This window comes from Diplotaxodon limnothrissa, linkage group LG11 (assembly GCF_057381915.1).
Source record: "Diplotaxodon limnothrissa isolate DT_005_m linkage group LG11, D_limnothrissa_male_GT1.1, whole genome shotgun sequence".
NCBI lineage: Eukaryota > Metazoa > Chordata > Actinopteri > Cichliformes > Cichlidae > Diplotaxodon > Diplotaxodon limnothrissa.
In genome coordinates, this window is record NC_140606.1 from 20546508 (window position 1) to 20571177 (window position 24670).

Genomic DNA, 24670 nt, shown 5'->3' on the forward strand with positions numbered 1-24670 from the left:
TTTATTTATTTATCAATAAAATAGCCAGCGCCCATGTTGTTAATTAATTTCCATTGAATATTTGAAATATAAAATATAAAAAATACATCTGATTTGTTAAATAGGTATAAAAGTCCTAATTCAATTGAACTGATTGTAGTTACCGGTGTTCCGGTAACACCACCGGATATGGCATGACTCTGCTGCCAAAATAAGAGCCGGTATCCTATACTCACATTTACCACAAATAGTTGATGATTAAAATAAGGGGAGATTCTGTTTGTTTTTGAATGATTTACGAACATATTGCAAAATAGACATGAAATAACTTTCATATCTATTCTTCTGACAACGATGTGCCACATAGCAACCATTATTTTGAAATTTAGCAGGAAAAGGAGTTTGCCGTGTGTTTTCTGCTGGCTTTGACAAGGATGTGGGATCCACAGGAGGAGACAGGAGTTTGACAGGCTAATTTTCCTCTTCATATGGCAACACAGTCGGTGAAATGTACGTGTGTCTGGCTGCTGTTGTGGCTCTGTGTCCGGCTGTCCCAGACCACAAATACCCGGTAAGGCGCTACTTCCTGGTTGAGCTAACTGTTATATATAGTCAACTGCTAACTAACTGTTGTTAGCCAAGAATAAAGATTAAAAGAAACGTGTCTTCTTCATTTTCTTTTTCTGGTAAAATAAAAAATCACTTGAGGTAGGTGGCTGACGATATTTCGGGATGAAGTTGACTTAATGTGCAGTGTTTAATTACCTACACGTCAGCATACAAACTTAGGTAAGGTCACTTGCCAGCTGTTGGGTAACAGTGTCCAATGTTTAAAGTCTTATCAGAAGAGTCCAGAGTTCACTATTCACTCTTGCGGTTATTCACTAGTAACCGCAAATACAGTACGTAATTTAATGTGCTTATTTAAATACATCTAATAATAAATAATAACAGCATTAACAAACACGTGTAAGTCATTTGTGGTTGGCTCGATTGAATGTCTTCTCACTAACTAACAGTGTTCTTTACACTTAACTTTTCCCGTGTTTCTGTGATTGCAACTGTACATAATATTTATTTAACCCAAACTTTTGGTCACAAGACGAGCCGTCACGTTTTTGGTTTCATTTAACACGGAAGTTGACGGTTGGAGAAAATGTTGACGCAGTTGGATTTATTGGCCGCAAGACGGCGCTGATGTATTATAAACTTGAAACTTAAATTGGATCAGTTTTGATATTTGACAGTAGCAAGTAAAGCCTAAATGTCATCCTTTTAGCCAGAAACGTTATGACTTCTCCTAAAATTAACCAAAATACACAAAAATTACAATAATTTAAGGTTGTGTGCTATTGTACAGGTGCTACAAATTTTTGTACACAGAGGCTCACCACTCTTTGAATAAATGTGGGTCAGTTTGACCCATATCTATTTAGATGGTTTTTAGATTCACCAATCATGTATGTGTATTTTTTTTTTTTTTTATGGGACAGCAGTTACAGAGGTTGAGGGAAAAACCTTGACAGGTACTGAGCTTTCTCTTGGTAGCCTAGCTTCTTTCCACTGTCTAAATACATATGTGTCTGAATAAGTAGGAATTCTGTACTGACAGGCACATGAAGTGTATGTATTAAAGTGTTATATAAATGTATAGTTAAAAGTGTGACTTGTTGTTAGAAGATCTTTGAGGTCAGTTAGACTACAAAAGTACAATATAAATTCAAGTACATTACGAGTCCGTCAGCGCTGACAGGTGCAAAGCACAAGAACTCACAATGTAAGAAAATATACAAACAAAATATAAGCCAGTATTCTACACCTAATGAGATGAAACTAACTCAGAACAGCTGAGATTAAACACTCTCTGAAATGGAACCCCCTTTGCTTTGAATGCACATACTGATTTGCAATAAGAAAGTTGTATATTCTATATGTTAATATTGATAATTAAGAAGTAAAGGATTGTGTTTAGTGGTTGCAGTGGTTATATATTGGTTATACAATAAATCCTAGTAGTTCTAAACATTCCTAGCACAGCTCAACTGGTATTACGAATACACTATTATTAAAGATATCTGCAAGAAATAGTTAAATAATATTATTAGAGTTTCAGTTAAATACAGCAAAGGAACAGCACTAGTGGAGGTTACAAATTATTTTCCTATGCTTCGGGCAGTGGACTCTGTTTGCCCTGTTAGACTTAACTGCAGCATCCACTGACCACAATGTTTTACTACAGAGATTAGAACATACTGCTGTTATTAAAAAGAAACTGCACTGGAATGGTTTGAAACATATCTATGTGCAGTACTATCCATACATGCTTGTAATACTGCATACATAATCTTTGCTATGCAGTTGATACCCAGCTATATTTATCTGTGAAGCCAGATAACACATTTAAGCTACAGGCACGTCTTAAATACATAAACATCTGGATGTCCTGTAATTTTCTTTTCCTAAATTCAGAGAGAACTGATGTAATTAACCAGATACTCACCTAGCAACACTGTGAGAAATCTTATTGCCAGGATATCTCCTTCAGTGCTCACATTAAACAAATGTGTAGGTCTTCCTTTTTCATGTAAGCAATATCTCTAAAATTAGAGACATCCTGCCTCAGTGTTAAGCTGAAAACTAGTTAATAGATTCTAGGTTGGACTAGCTTTTTTTCTCTTCTCTTCCCCAAGTGGTCGTGGGGTTTTTCCTTTCCACGATCTCAAAGTGTTTGCTGATAGGTGGTTGCTTAAATGTTAGGGTTTTCTCCTAAATACTGCAGGACCTTTACCTTATAGTATAAAACAACTTGATGTTATTGTGCATTGACACTATAAAACACACCTTAATGAAGAAACTAGTGGTAGATGTTAGGAGGTCCAAACAGGTGGTTTGAGAAAGAACATTTATGGCCCTTTTAGTGGAAAAAATACTGGCTACAGCAAAAGTTCCCAAATGGTGGAAAAACTGCCAGCTGGCCAGTGACATCGTTTTTATTGGCTCTGGGCCATCAGGCTATTGGTTTCAACCAATAGCCTGAACCAAAATATTCTTACTGGGCAGTGGGCATACATACAAGTTATTTGTTTTGTATATATACTTCAGAATATAAGAATTCTAAGAAACCAAATTAAGGAGTAAGAGTTTAACATTCAAGTAATAATGGGATCTTTGAAGATTTAGGAAAAAAAACAGGCTGTGCATGGACTATTTTTGCATGACCCTGAGCAGAAACCACAACTCAGCACTTTTGAAAACACATTCTTTCATGTGATGAAACTGTGATTTGACCAGCTAAGGCTGTGATGAAATTTTCTCCATTAAAATATGTCCTCACATGATTTATTTGTTTAAAGATTAACACGCAAATGCATTTTTATTTCCACAGCGTCCCTAAGGGGAAGGGGTTTTTGTAGCTCTTATTTTTGGAGATGTGGGAATGTTTTTCTTCCTCACAGAGAGCCAATGGGACACACTGAGCTACTAAAGGGTTTATTGACATTACATGTTGGTGCAGTGGATATCAGGATTTGTTATTTTTGTTGCTGTTATTTTTCTAGCGAAACTGCAGCATCTAATATTAGTCGAGGTGTCTGTTTTTAACACATATTTGTTGGCTACTAACTAATGATTACTAATGATTTCAATAATTTTATTATTTTTATTATTATTGTTTTGGTTATAAAAGCATGGAGCCCCTTGTAATCTCAAAGACCCCATAGTAATATTCAGTTTGCTGGCATTGATCAAAAAACTGTCCAGAATAATATGATATGTGATAGGTTGGCAGTATATGACAAAGCAAAGCACCAGAGCTTTGTTGTGAGAAGATGGAACTAGAAAATGTTTGGCATTTCTGCACACAAACGTACACAAACGTACACAGGTGGCACTTTCTAATTGACTTTTGTCACTTTCAATTAAGACCAACAACTCTTCTCTCATTGCAGAGAGGCTATGGACGATGACATCCTGCTGCCCTACACACAAGGCCACGGCCCCTCCCACTCTCATCGCTATGTCAGGGATTGTCAGCCCATCATTCATGGCAGCACCACCTATGAGAGCTGGGCCTCCAGTAACCGCAGCGGGCAGCCGGTTGCTGAGACCAAGTTGTTTGTGTCGAATATTCCGGGGAGCTCCAGAATTGTTTATGGTTAGTGATGACATCATAAGTTAAAGGAACAAAAAATAATATCAATCTCTGGTGTTTGATTTATTGATCCCTCTTTTTACTTCTGTACTCGCCCACCTTCATCTCAAAGTGTTGGCAAGAATCCTTTATTATATATCACTGAAGATTCAATTTCACCTCATCCTGCTGCGGCTTTCTTACCAGGACACATGACAGTGGTCAACGACCCCCTGAGGACGGTGTCCGTGTTGGAGCCAGGGGGGCCAGGCGGCTGCGAAATGAGAGTGAGGGCAACAGTACGAGAGACGGCTGAAGCGGCTGAGTGCCTGTATGCGCAAAATGCTGGTTTCTTCAATACAGTAACAAGGGAGTGTCTGGGAAACGTGGTGAGCAACAGCAGGGTGGTGCGGGACAGTGGAGGACTGCAAAATGCCCAGTTTGGAATCAGAAAAGACGGCAGCCTAGTGTTTGGGTAAGAAATGCGGCTTGAAAATGTAAAACAGAGAAATCCGTTTCAGTGATTGTTGGTTCACCATTAGATCATAGCCCCAAAGACAAAGGATGAGTTCATCCAAATACTCAAAGATATCTGCATGAACAGACATGATCCAAGGTGAGGTAATGTTTTATATGCAGTTTTAAACACCCTTTAAACAGCATATTACACACAGTATGCAAGGAGGCAAAAAAAGTCAAACCTTTTAAGAAGTGTGATCATACATATCAGTATGTTTTTATTTTCCAGACAGCACGTTTTCTCCTCTGTCAAGTGTGTCTCAAGTACCGTTTCTGTCAGGCATCTGTGCTTTATATGGCTGACTGTTGGATATTTTCCTAAAAAGATAAAAATTGTAAAACAAAGGAAAAAGAAAAGATGCAGAATTAAAGTAACAAATGTTCGTGTCAATCCAATTTTATATATAGCACCAAATAACAGCAACAGTCACCTCATGGTGCTGTATATTTAAAGGCATAGACACTAAAATAATATGGAGAAAACCCCAACAATCAAACATCCTGGTATGAGCAAGCACTTGGGAACAGTGGGAATGAAGAACTCCCTTTTAACTGGAAGAAATGTCTGGCAGAACCAGGCTCAGGGAGGGGCAGCCATCTGCTGCAACCAGTTAGGGGGGGTGAAGGGAGGGAGACAGGACAGAAGACACGCTGTGAAGTTACCAATAATTGTAGAATTACTGCTAGATTGAACTCTCAGATTACAATATTCAACGTACAAGCCAGCATTTATTTTTACAAGGTACAGCCCACTTTCACAGTTTGTATCATCAGTGTTTTCAAACAGCCAGAAACCACACCGTGAATAAAAACAAACCTCTTTCCATTCCCTCTTTGTTCTTAACTGTACCTGACATCATGGCACTAAAATATCTTCTCACCTCTGCCTCTGATACTGGCCTCTTTTCAGGTTTTGTCCCAAGTAATGCACATTTGCAATACAGTGACTTCCTGTTTGCATAAGCTTATAACCTCTGCTCTTTTTTAATGTGAAAAACAAAAGAAGATGAGCTCATGTCTGAATCAGTCACTGATCTAACTAGTGTTTATCATTGTAGCATGTTAAATCAGTGGAAATGCATTAAACTATCATCAAATTGTTGTAGAAAAAGAAAACTGCATATCTTTACATTAATGCTTTAAAGAGAATCACATTAAAATTGAACTAGAAGTTAAATAACACTCATATGTGAAGCCACCACATTTTCCTCGATGAACAAAAACAAAACATCTGCTCATCGTCTATCTTTAAACCATGAAGTACTCTATGTAACTTGTTTGTTTGATAACTGAGGTCAGAAATGCACATGATGCAACATGATGTGGTTTGTGTCGTCGGTCACACTCCCAGGGAGCGAGTGGACCTCAGTAAAAAAATAACCTGCTCACAGTCCTGCTTGGGCCCTTTGTGCCGTCCATGACCTGTCAGTCGAGCTCATAATAAACCTACCTCTGATTTAAAATAGAACGCATTGCTTCGCCCACAAAATGACAGTTTTGGGTCCTAGTTTGAAGTGACTGTTGGGCTGTTTACTCCTCCAGATGGAGCCGAGCTCAGTTTTTCTTTGTAGACACAGTGTCCAAAAGTTCAGTAGCTTTGGTCTACTAAACTAAATCAAGTACAGAGTCCAAACAGCTGTTTGCTATGACTAATATGTTGTTAGATAACTGAAGTGTTGATATCTGTGTGTGGGTTGTGTGTTTTTTTTATTTTTATTAAGAGACGCATCAAACAGCTACAGCGAGTACAAATGTGGGAACCACCGTGCTATGCTGTTTTAACATTATCCCTCTAAGTTAACAGAAATGCTGTTAAAGTTAATAAAGCTGCCTGAACCTAAAGTGGTAAAAAAGAGGATTTGTTAGTAGTCGTAACACAAAAGTAAAAAAATATTCTTTGTTTTCTCTGGGGTGCATAAAAAACTGTGCAAATTGATGTCAGACATTTCAGCCTGGACTAAAGTAAAGGATTACCTACCAGCATTATTTATCACCACAAATATCAAATATAGAAACATGAAATTATAATATGTACTACAGTAGTATTATATTTATTTTATTATTTATATATTTTTTGAATTCCTTTCTCCCCTCTTACCGTTCAGGTATCTATCTCAGGATGACGTTTTGGATCAGTCCAATCCGTTTGTCCAATTAGTCAGCGGGGTGGTGTGGTTACTGAGAAACGGCGAGATTTACATCAATGAGAGCATTGAGGCCGAGTGCAACAAGACACAGGAAACAGGTAATGATGCAAATCCACATCCAGCTGGATTCATTTCTTTGACCACATGTATGTATAAAGGTTTTCAATCGTAAGATTTTAGGATTTGAGAAATAGAGATATTTATAAATCTTGTCACGGTATACTGATATTGATGGTGACTGAAGTTAAGCAAATAAAAGTAAAGGTTGGTTCTGACTGGTAGAATTTTTTTAAATCTTATATGGATATTGCGATATTATCTGTAAAGTCTTATTCCACGATACTTGCATAGTGAAAATTTGATATTAGGACCGGTATTGACCCAGATTTTTGGTTACGTTAAACTGTTACATAAAAGGATCCAGCCTGTCAGTAACCAACCCCCCCCCCCAAAAAAAAAAAATGAAGAAATAAAATAAAAAAACATTTCTCAGGATTTCAGTTAAAAAAAAAAAAACAGAGTTCATTTGGAGGTAATTTATTTTAGATTACTCTCTGCTTGTCCAGCATCATTTTCTCTGACCTTGGAATTGTCTGGGGCTTATTCAATCAGATTCAGTAACTAACTGGCTAGAGTGCTTCAGTACTGGCATAACCCAGAGGCCTGTTCATAATGCCCACAATGTCTTTACATTTATAGACAGCTAATTCTTTTACATTGTCTGTGCTTACACTCTCTGTCTTCACTAAAATTAACAGCTGCTATCATGTGTGTAGACCCAGGTTTTCTAAATCTAGCTCTGAACTAACACGGGGGGTGTGGCATGGCGCCAGATGATAAACATGACACGTCTAGAGTCATTTGTCTTACACAAAGAGCAAACTAATCCTAAGCCACTATAGTCGTTATTAAAGTAATTTTTATCTTGTCTTATTTAGCCTTATCTATCAACCCATACATTTTTTCAAGGCTGAATTTATAACATGGAAAAATATAGAGCAGTGCAAGAGACATGGTGCAGCCTTTCATGTGTTGCCCATTAACAGCCAGTACAATATGTCTCTGTGTACCAGCTAGCTGGAATAAGTAGTAGTTCTCAGTATTGACTGATAGATATTAGTAATGACTAAATGTAATGGCCAAAAGCCACATTACTCATCAATGTCATGCAGCTTGCCTTAATTTAGTTGTGTATAGGGAACACTTACAGCAACCTTAAGTGTTGGAGCACCTGGCTCCCAGAAAAAAAATTCAAAGGTCACGACCTTATTGTCTCAATAGCTGCTGCCTTGTTCCTGTAGCCAACAGTTGATTACAGTATTTAAAACTTTACTGAACTGAACTGGCACCCTGGATTGACTCTTCAATCGAACCATACTGAAACAAAAAGTGATTTTAAACATTGTTTTGGAGCAAAGACACAACATTGAAATAATATTTTTATCAAATTTTATTGGTCATTCTAATAAAGGTAATTGCTTTTTCTTCATTCGTTCGGTTAAATGTTTGGTCTTGTTACTGGGGATGTATGATTAAAACACATTTCTGGCTAATTTTCACTGCAGTTTTTGAATTTATCAGTGAGAGAAAAACAATCATCATCTCACTATAAGGAATATTAATGTCAGCTTCAACATAAGGACTCACAAATGTCAGCAAATTCCTGAAAGGACATTGATGAAACTGTCAGTATGGATGTGAGGGGTGCACAAAGGAATGGTAGAACTTGAGGGAAAAGTATGTTGGCCCCCAAAAACAACAAAGAGTAGGGACCCAGGAGGGAATAGGGAATATAAAACACAGGGACATGACCACAAGGTAATTGACACATAATGCACCAAGCACAAACATAAATGCCAGCAGCAACGCTGGGGACTTACATATTACATTGTAGGCTCTACAAGCATTCACTGCAGAAGTTTAAATCAGCCATTAGCTTGAAATAGCAGCACTGAGGCATTATTGAGTCATGTCTTTATAATGCATCATTTGGATGTAAAGGCATGGTTAGGAAAAGGTGTTAGACTTTAAATTCCCAAATGTGAGGTCAGCATAAAAAAGACAAAATATTGAGTTAATTAATCACAAAACTCCTAATCTGGAATAACTGGTTCATACTGGTGTGCACATTTCTGTAGATCCTGAGTTCTATGGTGGGATAAATTCAAGACAGTTTGATTTAACAGGTTTTATTGAACTGTTAATCGTACATCATAATTAAAAAAGCATTTTCTCATATTTTCACAGGGGGTTTCCGCACTTTTGTGGATGTAGTTTCAGCGAGGACGGCAGTGGGCCACGATGCAGAAGGAAGGTTAATCCTGTTTCATTTTGATGGACAGACAAAAGCACGAGGGTAAGAAAAGGAAAGGTGATAAACAATGTTTACAATGCTGTTTTCTTTTTAAGAAATTTGAAGCAAGAAGTAGTGATGAAATTGAAACAATTTGTTTTTAAAATTACACACAGTGAGTGGGAAGCTATCTACTCCAACCATTAGAAAAGAAACGGCAAACACGGGTGTAAATGTAAGAAAAGAGTGAATTTATCCTGTTAGCTTGAAGTGATTCACTGGTTTTTGAGTCAACACAGGATGTCCCAAGTGGGAATTTATTATCCAGGAACCGATTTCACACACAGTGAAGAGAAAAACAACCTCCATGTACGTTGGAATGTCTCCAGTTTACTTCAGCTCATTGAAAGACTTGACATGACCATGAAAATGACATGTTGACTGTTTGCATATTTTCCACTTGCTGGTTTTCTAAAGATGTTTAAAACCTTGAAAAAAATGAATCTTTAAAATTTGTTTTATACCAACACCAAACTTAATCCATCAGTGTTTATCTTTTGTTGATCTTGTGACACAAGCATCTACAGCCTAACACTGGCAGCTTCCTTGTTGTGGTCAGGAAATATCAGAGAATAAGCAAGACAAATTACCTAACGACCGTCTAACAAAGACATTTTGGCTGATCTGGGCTCAGTGAGCAGCCCTAAGACCCTCTCAAACTTTTCACAACAGGTACTGGTTTGGCTGTAAGGTATTGCAAACATTTTGCAGCAACATCCTACTAATCAGTTTTTATTTTCTGATGACTTTCTTTTTTTAAACCATAAAAACAATGAGAACAATGGAGGGAATTATTGTCACAACACCAGGGTACAGCACCGGGTTTTATAAATGTAGGCAAGGTTGCTGCATTGTTGTTTTGTTGTCAGTCAGTAAAACTTCACACTGTTAATGGCGAGGTTGAAGAGATGAAGACTTCTGGCCGTCAAGGACAAAAGGTTCAGAAATGGCCAATCAGCTTTGAGCAGAAACAGCCAAGTTAGCACTGAACAGCAGTTTCCAGAGCCTACAAACGATTAGATCTGCTTTTGCCTCCCCCAGGAAAAAAAACAAAAGAAAGAAGACCCTCAGGGATGGCTCCTGAACTCGTAGCGCACACAAAACCCCCACAGGTATTTTGGTGGGAAAAGGCTTAAGAAGACACATCACAAATGTAAACAGATGCTCAAGCGTAAACACACAAAACACACATGAACACACAGCTTTTTCGACCTGCTTGTTTCCTGTCTTGTAGGTTTGTTTTGACAACAAAACATCTTTTTTTTTAGAAGCAGCAACAGTAAAAATGTGTCCACAAACTCTGCAGAGAAATGATATTTTCACAAGATGCAAAAAAAAAAATATAAAGTTGTTTCAAAATATAGCTGTTAATTATAGATTAGTTTAATCAATAACAACAGCATTGAACAACAAGATGATGGACTAATGCAGGTCGAGGTCATTTGGAGGCTGAAAAATAAAAACAAGCTGACAGTGAATGTAGTAAACAGGGGTTTTGGTAAACAGACATCCGATAACACTATCAGGCTTATATTAGCTCAACCCTCTTAGATACTCCACCAATCAATTGCATTGATCTAATTTTCCCTCCACCTTTAGTGCTGTGACCCCACAGACCTGCACTGACTTCAGATATTCTATTGTTGTGTTTATGATCGGGGTTTGAAAAGCACAACAATCGGACACGTCTGAACATGTCTGCTGCCCTCTGTATATCTCTGCTCAATATAGGGCCACCTCCCACTCAATAAAACATGAAAAAGTCAGGTCGAAGGAAGCTGTGACCTCAGAAACTGACCTCTAGTTTCCATGAACGACATGCTAGTTCTTTGAAATTCTCAACTAATTCTAGTGGAGGTTGCCGTAGATGATCAGCCAGTCAGACACTTAATCTATGATTATTTTCACAATTAATTAATCATTCTGTGTTCATTATGTGATGCATTGATTAGCATTGAATTGTGAGACATCTTAACTGCAAAGAACCACTTATCCACAGTACAGTGGCCATTTTTGGACTTTTTAGCCTAATCTACACGCGATTGGTGAAATAATCAGGCGTCTGTTTTAGAAATTTGGCCAGACAAACCCAAACATAAAGTAAAATGCCAACAACATGAAAATATTTGACTGCAGTGTTTTTGACTCATTAGCTTTTGAAGATTTTGTGTTTTGTATATACTTTATTTCTCATATTATAGTGCCATTGTAACCACGATGATGGTAAGTCATACTGAGTAAATGGAAAAACAATATATTTTGGTATTTGTTCTTCTTGTATTAATTCTGACACAGGCAGGTCTGCATGCTCTCATGATCAAGAACATATTTCTCTTCAGGGACTATCATTTTTATCTTAATCTGCATAATCTTAATTATTTGCAGAGTTTAACGGTTGTTTCATTCCATTTAGATTAACAAAACAAAAATTAAGCCAGACTACTGAGATGAGGTTTTGTCATCTATTGTCACAGTTTCAATTTTAAAGTTACGTCATCTACAGCATCCCACACCTTTCTTTTCTTCTCTACCCTTGAATCCTTGAAAAGACTCACTCTTTTTAAGTTTGGCAGGCAGGTGACACATGAAAACCTGTGGCAAACTGTGACTCCGCTAGAGTTGCTTGCATCATTCACAGTGGAAAATAATGGACTTTGGTGCAGGGCCCCAGGTCATCTTCTGTCTGAGGCAAACCATGATAGCTCCTCTCCTTTAAAGGACACTGTGTATTTAGGCCTGTTGTCTTCTGCATGACTGCCTCTCAAAAAAGATTTAAATGACAGAGGGGGGCTTCTGTGGAGACACACACCCAGAGCTACCATGTACCTGAGGTGACCATATTAAGTATATCCCCCTCCCCTTGTTGACATCATACAGAATCAAGATCAAAAACACTGTTTGCAAAAGACAAATTGGAGACTAAGCTTTTAGATAACTTTTAGAAGTAATTTCTACTGTCTGAAATATATGATCTTTGACCAAAGCTTGCCACTTATCCACATTGCCAGCAATTCATATCCAACCATGAGAGGTGATCTGTGGGACATTTTTGCAAAATGTCAGCACTACCTTGTATCTGCTCCAAAAATGATCTTTTTATCACGTGAAGCTTTTACCTGTGTGTCAGTAGGATTCACCTTCCGAGGACTATGAATGTTTGTATACAGTTATTTGAGATATTCTTGTAAATGGATATCTGTTTTGTTTTATTGTTTTTGTATGTGGGGATAAGTATGCAATGTACAGCAGCATATACCAAGGAATTTATAGCCCAAGCTAATGCAACACCCATGCAAGTTTGTTTCCATACAATACACAAAGCTGAATGACTCATGCACAAGATTTTGTGAGAGAAACATGGTATTTACATAATTACAAACACAAAACACAGAACCAAATAAATGTAGACAGACAGAACAGTAACAGATGCACCAGGCTGTTTGGCAGTCACTGATTCTGACACGCTGCCAGTATGACTAAAGTCCTCAACATTTCTATGGCCACAGTGTTTGTCTTCAGTTTTTTCAGTGCTGCTTTTTTTTTAACACAGTTTGAGTCTTTGGGAGATGGCTGATTTCCTGAAGGAGCATGGAGTGATCAATGCCATTAATCTGGATGGGGGCGGATCTGCCACCTATGTTAAAAATGGCGTTTTGGCCAGCTATCCATCTGATCATTGGTGAGTGAGTTGTCCCTTCACACTTGTGAAACTTTACACTTACTTTTTTATTCTCCAACATTTAATGTTAAAGTGTGCATATAGGTGTACATGATAATTAATAAATGATTGATTTTTTTAATAGACTTTTTTCTGTCCTTCCATGCTGTCAACACATCTCCTTCCCTCCCAGTATTTCAGATAACATGTGGCGCTGTGAGCGAAAGGTCTCCACCATCTTGTGTATCCATAAAAGACTATGCCAGCCAGCAAACTGCAGCGAGCACGGTGACTGTGTGGACGGACACTGTCTGTGTCATGATGGTTGGCAGGGTGCTGCTTGTGACTCTTTGGTGTGTCAGCCATCAGCTTGCCGACCCCATGGCATCTGTACCGCCAGTAAGTATGAAAGTGCTGGTAAAGATAAAGCAAAATAGCAGGATTACTTATAGTACAGTAATTCTAAACCTTTAGCCCTGTAAACATGTCATCAGTGATGTACTGAATTTGACATCAGTGCACTCGAAGTTCCTCTAAAATTTGAGTTTTAAAGCTTTTAGTGCAGTTGCAGCTGGTTTAAGAGTAATCTTTGTCCAATGTCTGGGTATTAAGAGTACAGCCTTTAAAAATTTCCAGTCATATTTGTCAGATAGGAGTTCCCCTGTGCATTTAGGACAGTATTCATTATGTGTGTCCCCACTTGGTTGAGGAATACCTAAGGGTTCTCCTTTTTTTTTTTTCATTTTATATATGCTTCTCTTGGGGTCCATTTTTAAAAAAACAACATCTCCTTTCATTGCTTTTTAGAGGACCTACAGATAGGTGTACACATTACACCTATACTGACCTCTTTACACTGACTTGCAGTCCATTTCAGGATCCAGTTTAAAATTTGATTGCTTCTTTTTAAGAGTGTCAGTGGTTTGGTGACAGCAAAATCCTAGCTGAGCACTGAGGTCTTTGATATCATAGATCCAGGCTTAAAATCAGAGGTGATAGCCTTTTCAATGGTGGCTTCTAATCTTTGCAACAACAATCCTTTTCACATAAGTGCTGCCCAGTCTCTTAATCATTTAAAAACACTGTTAAAAACCTACTTTTTTTTAGCTTGTGTTGTTCACATTTTGATACCTCAGTCTTACCGTTTTGGCTGCTGCTATTTGAGTATTTTGGGCCCAGAAGTTACCACATATGGACAAGAGGGTTGAGTGCTAAGTTACCAGCAAACGCTAGTAAGCTTGGCTGGCAAGCTGCCACAATAAACAGTACTTTTGAAATCCGCAGACATGGATATCAGCTAAGTAGTGCAAAGTAACAGACTAATAAAATGTAGAATTTCAAAACTGAAGTCCAAACTTCACAAACATAATTAAGAAGTCCGATGACTCAAGTTAACAGATGTGAGGTCTAGCTGACAATGATTGTCAGCTCAATGTGCAAAGACATGCTCCAAACTCCAGAATTGGATACAAACTGCAGTTTGACTTGAGTGGTGGAAGCGTAGAGCAGCACAGTATTTACAGTTATATTTCAAGCCTGCCTAGAGGGGGTATTATAAGTGAAAGATCAAACTTCTTGTTTTCCCCACTGATTGTTGACTCATTGTTTGTCCTCTGTGATTCATGTCTTTCTGTCTGTTCCATCTGTGTTGCAGATGGCTGTGTCTGTGATGCTGGTTGGAGAGGAAAGAACTGCAGCCAAGGTAATCAAAAGCCTCATCCAGTCACACGTACGCAAGAATGCAAACACATGTTTTTGTTCTTCTATACACATACGCAACCTCATTAACTTTCACCAACACCAGCCTCTAATGGTGAGTTATGGTTTGATTAAATGTGGCATTTTTCCCACCCGTGTGGGTCTGTTGGTCATCCCACTGCACCTTTACATGTTGTTTTTTTTTTTTTTTTCATTTGTGTTATATTTTGTTTAAATGTGTATGTATGTTCACACATTGTTTGATTGCTGTCCTGTGACCCAAAAATAAAACACGCTCCTTACATGAAATGTCTCTGTTGTTTTGTTTTGTTTTTTTGTTTGCAGAGTGCCTCGCTGGTTTCTATGGTGACGGCTGCAATCAGACCTGCTCCTGTGTTAATGGCGGTTCCTGTGACCCCGTCCACGGACGCTGCACCTGCCCTCCAGGTTTCCATGGCAACTACTGTGAGCAAGGTAGAGCTATGCATGCTAAATGTCACTTCACCCGGACCTGTTGAAAGTCACTCGGAATTTTAGTGGAAATAAAAGGATTTTCTTTACTATTGTGTTGAACTATTGCATGTATGTTCTGTCACATGTGTTGAACTGCAACTTGATTTCCATCCATTTTTATTTATGCTGTAGAAGGAAATCATTAACTAAACCTTTGCTGTGTTGGCTAGAATTCACACCACTTAATACAAGTTAGTATTATGTGTCACATGTGGATCACACTATGGTCTTCAAGGCATGGTCAGGTACGAAGGGGCCAAAAGTGTGCTAAGAAAATATTCCTCACACCATTACACCACCACCAGAAATAGAGATCATTGATATAATGCAAGATGGATTCATGCTTTCAATTGTAACCTTACCATCCAAATGTAACAGCAAAAACTAAAAATAATCAGACCAGGCAGCATTTGTCCAATTTTGGTGAGAAGGTGTAAATTGTAGGCACAGTTTCCTCTCCTTGGGAGGAGTAATGGCACCCAATGTGGTCTTCTGCTGCCGTAGCACGTCTGCTTTAGAGTTCGACTTCTTGAACATTCAAACATGCTCTGCTGAAAACCTTGCTTGCAAAAAGTGGTGATTGGGGTTACTGTTTCCTTTGTGTCAGCTCAAAGCACTCTGGCCATTCTCCTCTCATATCTGGCATCAAGTAGGCATTTTCAAAAAGAGAACCACTGCTAACTAGAGCAGGGCGATATGACCAAAAATATTTATCACGATATACATTTGAAAATTTGCGATAACGATATAACTGACAATATAATTGACACTAGACAAAATACTTTACAACTCCTCAACTTTATTAGTGCAAAAAAAAACATCAATGTATTTTCACTTAAACAAGCAGCTGTTTTTTATGTGCATTAAAGTTATATAAAAATATAACAGTGCAAATGCAAATTCCTTGCTGACAGTTTAACCAAAAGGCATTTCCAGTGGAAGTTGGCTGACATATCCTCAGCATAACCATGTATAATATCCACAAAACTTTAAAAAGAGGTTATACACACACAATACGGTAATATTATGTTGAAGCGCAGTACGTATCACTCCGTGAGGCTCCTGCCTAAGATAGCCGTAATGCTCCAACAATCCATCAAGTGGTGCGGCTTCGTAGCTTAGCAAAGTCGTACTAAAACATTTGACAGCTTTTCGAGCGCCGTGTACCACATAAAATCATTTCGAGGTCAGTAAACACAAACAGAATTCATACATAAGGCCCACTGGATTATACAGGGGCACTGTCGATTTTCAGAAAAATAAAAGGATTGATTTTAAGTGTGCCGTATTTTCAAAAGAACACGGTAATAACGACAGCCCGCTAGCATGCTCTACCAAAAATAGTGCTTTGTTTAGCTTTCTGACAGACGAAAGCTAAACCAGTTCCACACCACTGAAGTTGCAACATTTTTACAAACCAATTCTGGTTCATCCGTTTCATTCAATGATCCGCTTTCGTCCTTCTCATTCTCCGCCATGTGCGTATGAAAACAAAGGCGCTGCGCATGCGCGTTTTACCCATATTCTATCGCGATATTTCATTTTCTTATCGTTGCTCAACATTATACCGGTATTACTGTGAACAGTATGGTATGGCCCAGCCCTACTGCTAACTGGATATTTTCTCATATTCAGAACATTCTCTGTAAAGCAGACAACCATATGTTTGTGTGGGAAAATCCCAGCAGATCTGCTCTTTCTGAAATATGCAAATCCACCAGTGTGGCACCAAACTGCCTTTTTCCCTACTCTTATACTCAGTTTTATACTCAACTTCAGCAGCTTGTTGTGACCATGTCTACATGTCTAAATGGACTGAGAGGCTGCCATGTGATTGGCTGACTATATATCTGTATTAATGAGCAGTTGAACAGGTGTATCACAAAAAAAGTCTGAGTGAAGTCACTCAATAACCTTTTTGTTTTCATTCATGCTTTTATTTTGGCTGTAAAAATGAAACGGGTATTAAAACTTTTCAGAACTTATTTAAAAGATCCGACGATTAAACTTGATTGAAAAGAAACAGAGAAAAATCAACTTGACGACCATTTCAGTCACAAAATGAACCATTTAGTTTGCTAAATTTGTTTGTTCTTTATTTAAATATTAAAAAATGTAAATTCACTTCATTTTTTTCTTTCAGTGTGTCCTCTGGGTTTCTACGGTCTGTCCTGCGCTCATGAGTGTCAATGTGAGGATCGGTGTCCATGTGACCCACAAACAGGAAGCTGCCACACCACACTGCCAGGAAGCACCAACTACACCTTACACACAGGTACAGACCAAGGTTATTAAAGTTAACCAAGCTAAATTATTTTTTTTGTTTTAAAGCTACGTAAAGCATAAAGTAAACTTAAAAGAACTGCTTGAAATAAAAAGAATGCAAACAAAGTTGTTACAAAACTGCAATAACTCCTGTGCAGACCCATATATAGGCATACATACTGCTTGTACACACAGGGTCATATGGTGGTTGATGGTAGCGGTAAAGAGATGAACGAAACCCTGTCCTTAAGCTCTCATGCAGCTGGTGATTAGCTGCAGGGGTTTTCACGTGAATGAACAGTTTGAATTTTTTTTTCTATGCACAGCGCCTCTGTTCCTTCCTTTTCCCTCATCCCTAGCCTGTTTGTTACACCATATTTAATTATTAATTATGCCGCTAGTTGTGAAAGCAGGAACATTTATGGTTGTTTTTGTAGAGAATTTGAAGTGAAACAAGATGCAAATAACTCAGTTTCATCTCCTTTGCCTGCTTTCTTCTGGGCAAAATTCACAGCCAGCATACAAGAGAGGAGAAAGATTAAAGACTAAAGTATTATTTAATAGATGCCTTCTGACCAAATCACAGCAAGTAGCAACCTTTTAAAGCATGTAGTTCCACAGGGTTGGAGACCAAATCTTTTGTCTAACATACTTTGCTGTTTCACTGTATCACATTTCAAAATGTGGTCATCTGTACTGTGTTTCAGTGCAACTGAAGTCCCACTGTGGTGTTTCTCATTTACATTTTTCTTCTTTCGTTTTTTTTTTCCTGTTAAACAGCTGAGCAGATATTAAATACTGATTTGCCTGCTGCCCATAAGCACTACACATGTACACATTAACCAGCTCTCAGTCCTTACAGCTGGTTAATGTGGCTACTTTGTTTCAAATATATTTCCATTTGTTGATTCAGTCATTCTCTATCCCATCTCCTTAAAGTAGGGTGAGATACTCACATAGTAAACATAGTGTAAGAAAGTGAGAGAATATGTGTGAGGAAAAACAGTCAGTGTGAGAGGAGACACTAAAGTAATGTGACACTATGTAAATCAGCTTCAGTATGTGTGTGCGTGAGGAGAAAAGGCAGAGATGGTGTTTATCATTGTGTTGAAGTGTGCATATTCTCACATGAGCAAATGATTCAATATTTGCAGAGAGCAGATGTAGACGCAGCTCTGTCTTTGTTGCCGTCTGTCTAAACAGAGGAGCACCGTGTCAGCTCATCTGGGAGGACTGGAAATGTTACTCACCTGCATGTCAGCTCTCAAAACTTTCCACTGTAACTCATACGGTTATGTCTTTCTGCTCTACAATCTGTTTTCAGAATATTAGGTACATGTAGCCAAAACTAGTACAGTGAATATCCTCATAAAAGTTAGTAATGTTCAATCATTGTTTATTTAAAAGAGGCTTTAATTCCACTCTGCACTCTACTTGTATTACATTATACCCTTTAATGTTATTATTATCATTGATGTTGTTTTTTTGTGGGGGGTTTTTCAGCTTTCTTTTTTTTCCTTAAATCCTATCCTCTCAAGCATCGTTTTGAAAAATATTTCCACCCACACGAACATATTAAAACACAGTGTCAAGGGCTGTGAAGAGCATAACTGTATAGAAATCCTGGCCAATCAGACGCCTGGGGCAGGAAGTTATTATATAAACAAAAGACAGTGCATAGAGGAAGAAGCGAGATTTGCATTTGTGCGCATGTGTCCGCATGCTTAGAAAAATGCAGATAATATCGTTAACAGAAAAAGTATTTTGTCTATGTCCGCCATTGCACAAAAGCAAAAAAAAAAGCATAAAAATGTGATAAAGCCACACACCTTTGATGTTACATGATGTCATTGCAGAACAAGTTTCTGAAAATCTTGACCCTATAACGAGTTTTCAGGAACGCCATTTTTTGTGACCTAAAGCACTGTTTATGTGGCCTGACAGGTCTGATATTTTACTTACATCATGATATAAATAGACTTGTTTTTTACTGCTTCTGTTATGTTTCTAATAGGAACAACAAAAACAGAAAAAATGATCTCGGATACCGCTGTATGAGTTCAAACCACAAACCTATAATTCATAACTTCCAAATGGCCTTCCTACCTTCCTAACTGCATGCTCTAACTATCCATCGCTCCAGTGTTTTCAGTCTCGTGACAACACATCTAAAGCTGTGTGCTACATGGGAGAAAGTGAAGCTTTAAATACTGTCTTCACCTGATTCTGTTAACATTTTCCAAAGTTGACTTATGATATCAGTTTTAAAGACGTAGTAAATTAATATTCAAATACATCTCTCTAAGCAGTTTAACTCATTGGTCCATGCAATATTTTATCCAACAATAACTTATGAGATGAGGTCTGTAGCAGGCATCGTGTGCACAAAGCCAACACAGAAACATAAACCTCTCCCCAGAGGTGCACAGGCGTGGGAGACTTTATTCAGAAATCCTTTTTCTAAGAGTAACAAGTTGGCAAAATTTAGTGTGACTTGCATATAATTATCTTTGATTTCTTGCCTTAGTTTCTGATTACTAATTTACATGTCCAACTATATCAGTGATAGTCTGAATATCTATAACTGCGCTGGAAACCTGAGCTGCTAATAACTACTCCAGTTTCCCTTTAATGGTGACAGCCTGTAGGTTAAATTTCACACAGAGCTGATATAAAAGTAGGCCATGCTGCTCTATTTGGAAAAACACCAATTTGAAATCCAAGGTTTGGCTGTGGAGGAGATTTCAATTACAGGAGGAGCAGCCAGTGTAATTGTGGCTGAAGTCTGGGTTAGAAAATTACCTTTTCATGCAGGATGGGATTAAAAACACTGACCAGCCACAGTCAGTGTCCTCTGTCATTTATCTCTTGTTCTTTTTCCTCACCTCACCATAGCTGGACACTGCCTGGCTAGAAAGATGTTTATATCTTGGAGGCAAGAAGAAGACGCTTACAGAAAGCGGCCTTATTTTACGGAGTAAGTGTCAAAGATCACACAACCTTAACCCACCCTCCCCTGTCACCTTTTACCCTGCTGTGCATCTTGAGGTCTTTTCAATAAATTGTCTCCCTTTTAAAAAATAAAGTGGTTACATTTTGCCATTTTGATACCATTTTTAGCATTGATTTCAGCTCTCGACGTAGTATTAATGTGTTAAATAAGAAGGAATATGAATGGGAATGAGGTTCAAGAATTCTTATTCACTCACACTGGCTGCACACAGAACCAAGAGCTTTTAAAAAGCTGTTTGTGAAATCTAAGGCTTTGGCCATGTTCCATGTATATATGGTATTGCTATGTATACAGAAAATTACAGATCCTGTTAATAAGTGATCCAGTTTTTCCCTCTGCTCTAAATACTGTAGTTCAGTTTAATAATAATAGAAAACATCTGAAGCAGCCCAGACCCGCATTTGGCTTTTTCTCTCACACTCTCTCTTTTACATGTAAACAAGGCATGTAAAAGACACTCTGGGGGTGGGATGCATTCACTGGCCTCATTACCTTTCACATGGAAGTGAGGGATTGTTAGTTGTTGCTATGGTTTCTAATGTTTGGTCACTTATGTAGGAAAGGACACGTTTAAAAAGAACTAATCCCTTTAAACAGTGTTTGTTAAAAAATTGGACACGTTCCAATTTGTTATATTCAGCAGTAGTCAAAGTGCATGTCAGCGTTGAAATCCCCTTCCCCCAGGGCCTTCCAGATGGGGCTGTCTTTGTCATTCATTTCTTGTAACTTTCCAAAACCAACTCCCACTTCAGGCAGGGATTGATCAGCTGCGACAAAGTAGGTGGAGCTCTGTTATCTTTAACTGTTTCTGTCCCTTATCATCCAAACAAGCATGTGAAGGAGATACTGACTCAAGACCACGGTAACAATAATACCACCAACTTTTCAGTCTGGCAGTTAAACTGATTAGATATATGCTAATCTCATGCACAGTCTTATTGAATATTAAACAGTTTTTAACCTGCCTCTAACAAATAGTGTAAAAATCTGCCAATTCAAAGATAAGATAAGATAACCTTTATTAGTCCCACACGTGGGAAATTTGTTAACATTTGTTAACATGCAGAGCTCCACATGATGGTGACCTCTTTGTGAATAAGAAGGCAGCTGAAAGTAGCTTTTTAAAGCAAGTGAGCAGTCGTCCTGCACGCAGCTTCCTCCAGGCAACTGCCTCAGTACTGACAGAAAGTTTCTAGTGGTCAGAAGAAACCCTTAGCAGACTATCTCATGTTGTGTGCCACATGTGAGAAATGTCTCAGACTTCTTCTCACGGCTTGTTGCTTTTTCCTCTCACTACTTACTATCAGACAAGGAAAAGTATTTGTATTTGCTTCAGGAAATGATAAACTATATTCTACATATTCTACATAAACAGAAGGCTAACAAATTGGTTAAGGAATGAGATACATTGGAAAAATACATTTTAACCCTAAAGCAGCTATTTTAGCAACTGATTTGGTTTTTAACCAACACTCAGGAACACGTAATTTTTAATGGCTCTTTTTCTCTTTAGCATACCCATAACATTGTCTTTATATATAGTAAATGTTTTAAAATAGTCTAAATATAGTTTTCCCAACTGATGTCCATCAGCTACATTGTTTCCATTGTCACTTTGGGCATTAAATCTCCCTGCAGCAGTAAATCTTCCTACTGTAGGACTGTTAGCGGTTCACTATAAAATACTATAAAAGTGGAACCTAAAAATCAAAACATTTGATGTTTAAAAAAAAAACATGCACATATTTCCCACAACTTTATATTATCCCTGCCACACAAGTGGGTCAGTTCCTGTATGAAAAGCTGTTTAAAGTTGTAGGAGAAGGAGAAACTGCACAAGTGCAAATACAGCTGTGGACATTATTGAACTCAGTCACTCAGTAAAATCCAGTTTTAAAATGAAGGCACACTGTAAGGAAACCTTGCTTGCTCTCATTACAGTAAGGCAGTGAGTGCTTTGTACTGATACATGTGGCTTCTGGATTCATCATTGAAATGATCTAACCTCCTCCACTCCTCAGGCGAACGTGGCTGATCATCACCTTCACCCTGGCTACTGTCCTCTCAGCCAGCCTGCTGGTTCACCTCGTACAGGCGTGCCGTGCCGTTTCAGTGGCATCTCACTTTCCCGAGCGCAAGGATTATTCGTACGTCCCTCTGAACAACATCAACAGAGTCACTTCATGTGCCAGAGGCAACACTGAGAGAGCTGAGAAAGAGGATCTTCAATTGGAGGACTCAGACTCTCAGGATGAAATTTGGTCTTCCTCACACTCAGGGTAGTCGTAGCTGTCAAGAGGACCAAGGATAGTGAGTGAAGACAGTTATTGCACAAAAAGATAACGCTGAACTCTGTAATCCTCTGCTTTATTTGCTCTTCTTATCAATGACAGGTTTCTATCAACACTCCTGATAAAATGAAACTGAAACTAAAGGACAAAGCACAACAGCTTTATTGCAGTCTTTAACCCACATACATGCCTAAGGTTTTTGTTTACAGCTATGAAACTTGATCAGCAATCTGAATGTCTCCATTCCAGCTAAACTCCAGCAAAACCACAACTTTTCAAGTTGTGAAGAACTTTAAACTCCTGTCAGGAATCTGTATTACAAGATCGCATTAATGGGTTATCTCACTTAAATGTCAGTTAACTATCTTTCCACTTAGTATAAAACAGATGGATATTTTTTCATAGCTGACTTTTTAGAATCAGATTTAATTTGAACGCATCAGCAATATTTTTAAGATCAGTGAAGCTATGTAACCAAAGAACTCCCAGACTGTTGAGCTTACTTTATGATACTGATTCCTGATAGGACAAACTTTTCCGCGTGTTGCAATGTAATCGGATGAAGAAGACGAAGATGAAAACGTTTGATGTTCCAAGCAAAATGTGGTTCAATCAGACAATTTTTAAACAAAATGATAGAGTTTACTCAATTTGCACTGAGCTCCATGTCTGAATTTCAGATATCTATGAGATAAATGTGAATAATCCCTTTGAATTTCTGTGTAGAAAGGTGCCAATTTTATATTAAATGTTATTAAGAAAATTATTACTATGTCATTTATAAGCATAATCGGACACCCAGAGTGTATTTATGAGATGATTTATTTTTGTTTTAAGCGAAATAAAGTAAATATCACGATTCAGTTTTGGTTGTTCAAAGTAGAAATCATTTACTTTTCTTTCTATGTTCACTTTCAACCTAACACGGTTGTCGGGGCCATTATACTCGCTGCTCTTGCACTCAAACAGCACCATCATGCAAAAGCAACGTCATCTGGTCGGTGCGTTAGCATTTAGCATAGTAGTGTACTAATATTGTATGCTAACTGAAACACCACCATAAAGACTGACTGCTACAGTTGTCAGGAAAAATAAATGACTAAAAGAGTTGACCTTTTAGAAAATCTAGCTGCAAACACAGTGAGATGTGTTTTAAAGCTTCTGAGTAAGCTAGCAAAAAGATCTTGAGTTTTAACTTGTGCTGGTACTATAGCAACTGGTCTTTAGATTCTTCATTACCAGGCTTTAACAATAGTGTTTTGGCCACTGACTTGTTGGTTTTGTGGTGTCTGAACCAATCATATTTAGACAAGACGTTATGGTACTAAGTTGTAAGCAAGCAGGCTTGGTTAGCTAACTGTATCTGTAAACTGTAATACATTGAAACAGAAATCCACTAATTACTGCTAATTAACAAACTTTACTAAACTAAAGCTTTTCTCACGAAATCTGAAGTGCAAACTTTTTGGACAGACTCTATCTCACAAGAGACCATATTATCCAATAGCATGCATGAATTTATACAAAAGTACCAACAGTACTCAGTTCAGATCCAGTTCGATGATTTGATCTGGAGCTAAAAATGCTTTTAATGTTGTAAAATTGGGAATTTTAACATGAAAGTCTTCTGGAGCCAGCCTCAAGTGGCCATCAGAGGGAACTGCAGTTTTCAGTTCAGCACTGGAGTTTGCAGGTTCACTGGTATACGATAACATTAGCCAAAAAGTAAAATCATCTTGTCAGCATGCTAACACGGTTGTGTTAGTGTCCTGTGTTATATAAAGATTGTGTTTGCATGGAATTAGCTCTAGAAGGGACTTCAGTTGGCTGTTTGGGAAAAGTAAGTCTGACCACCAAAGTCAGTGGGATTCTGGGGATACTGAGAGGAATCCACCCAACATTCATCAAGACGGTGAACCAACAGGAAAACAGGCTTGGCTTCTGTTGCTAGATGTTTTGTGAAACTTATATTTCCTGTTTTCTTCATTCTGCACTAACTGTCAAACGGCACAAAGAGAAAGCACTGGGTCATTTTGATGTTTTAATTAACTGTTTATGGAGGGGCTCAGAGTAGAGCAGCTGCTGCTCCACATCGAAAGGAGCCA

The 24670-nt window shown here is 38.1% G+C and overlaps 1 protein-coding gene across 1 annotated transcript; it reads left to right on the top strand.

Annotated features, from left to right (window-relative positions):
* The first annotated feature begins 408 nt into the window (after positions 1-408).
* Positions 409-23363, top strand: nagpa (N-acetylglucosamine-1-phosphodiester alpha-N-acetylglucosaminidase). Its single transcript, XM_085365325.1, has 12 exons — positions 409-550; positions 3927-4132; positions 4316-4583; positions 6733-6872; positions 9022-9130; positions 12678-12806; positions 12979-13184; positions 14440-14487; positions 14829-14957; positions 17140-17271; positions 20157-20238; positions 22296-23363. Exons 1-12 carry the CDS (start codon positions 468-470, stop codon positions 22555-22557), a joined length of 1794 nt encoding a protein of 597 aa, XP_085221451.1. The 5' UTR covers positions 409-467; the 3' UTR covers positions 22558-23363.
* Positions 23364-24670: the final 1307 nt, after the last annotated feature.

Excerpts from the sequence above, each read along its gene's own strand:
- nagpa (XM_085365325.1), top strand. The coding sequence starts at position 468 with ATGGCAACACAGTCGGTGAAATGTACGTGTGTCTGGCTGCTGTTGTGG. Across the intron at positions 551-3,926 it reads TCCCAGACCACAAATACCCG|AGAGGCTATGGACGATGACA; the intron begins GTAAGGCGCTAC and ends CTCTCATTGCAG. Across the intron at positions 4,584-6,732 it reads GACGGCAGCCTAGTGTTTGG|GTATCTATCTCAGGATGACG; the intron begins GTAAGAAATGCG and ends CTTACCGTTCAG.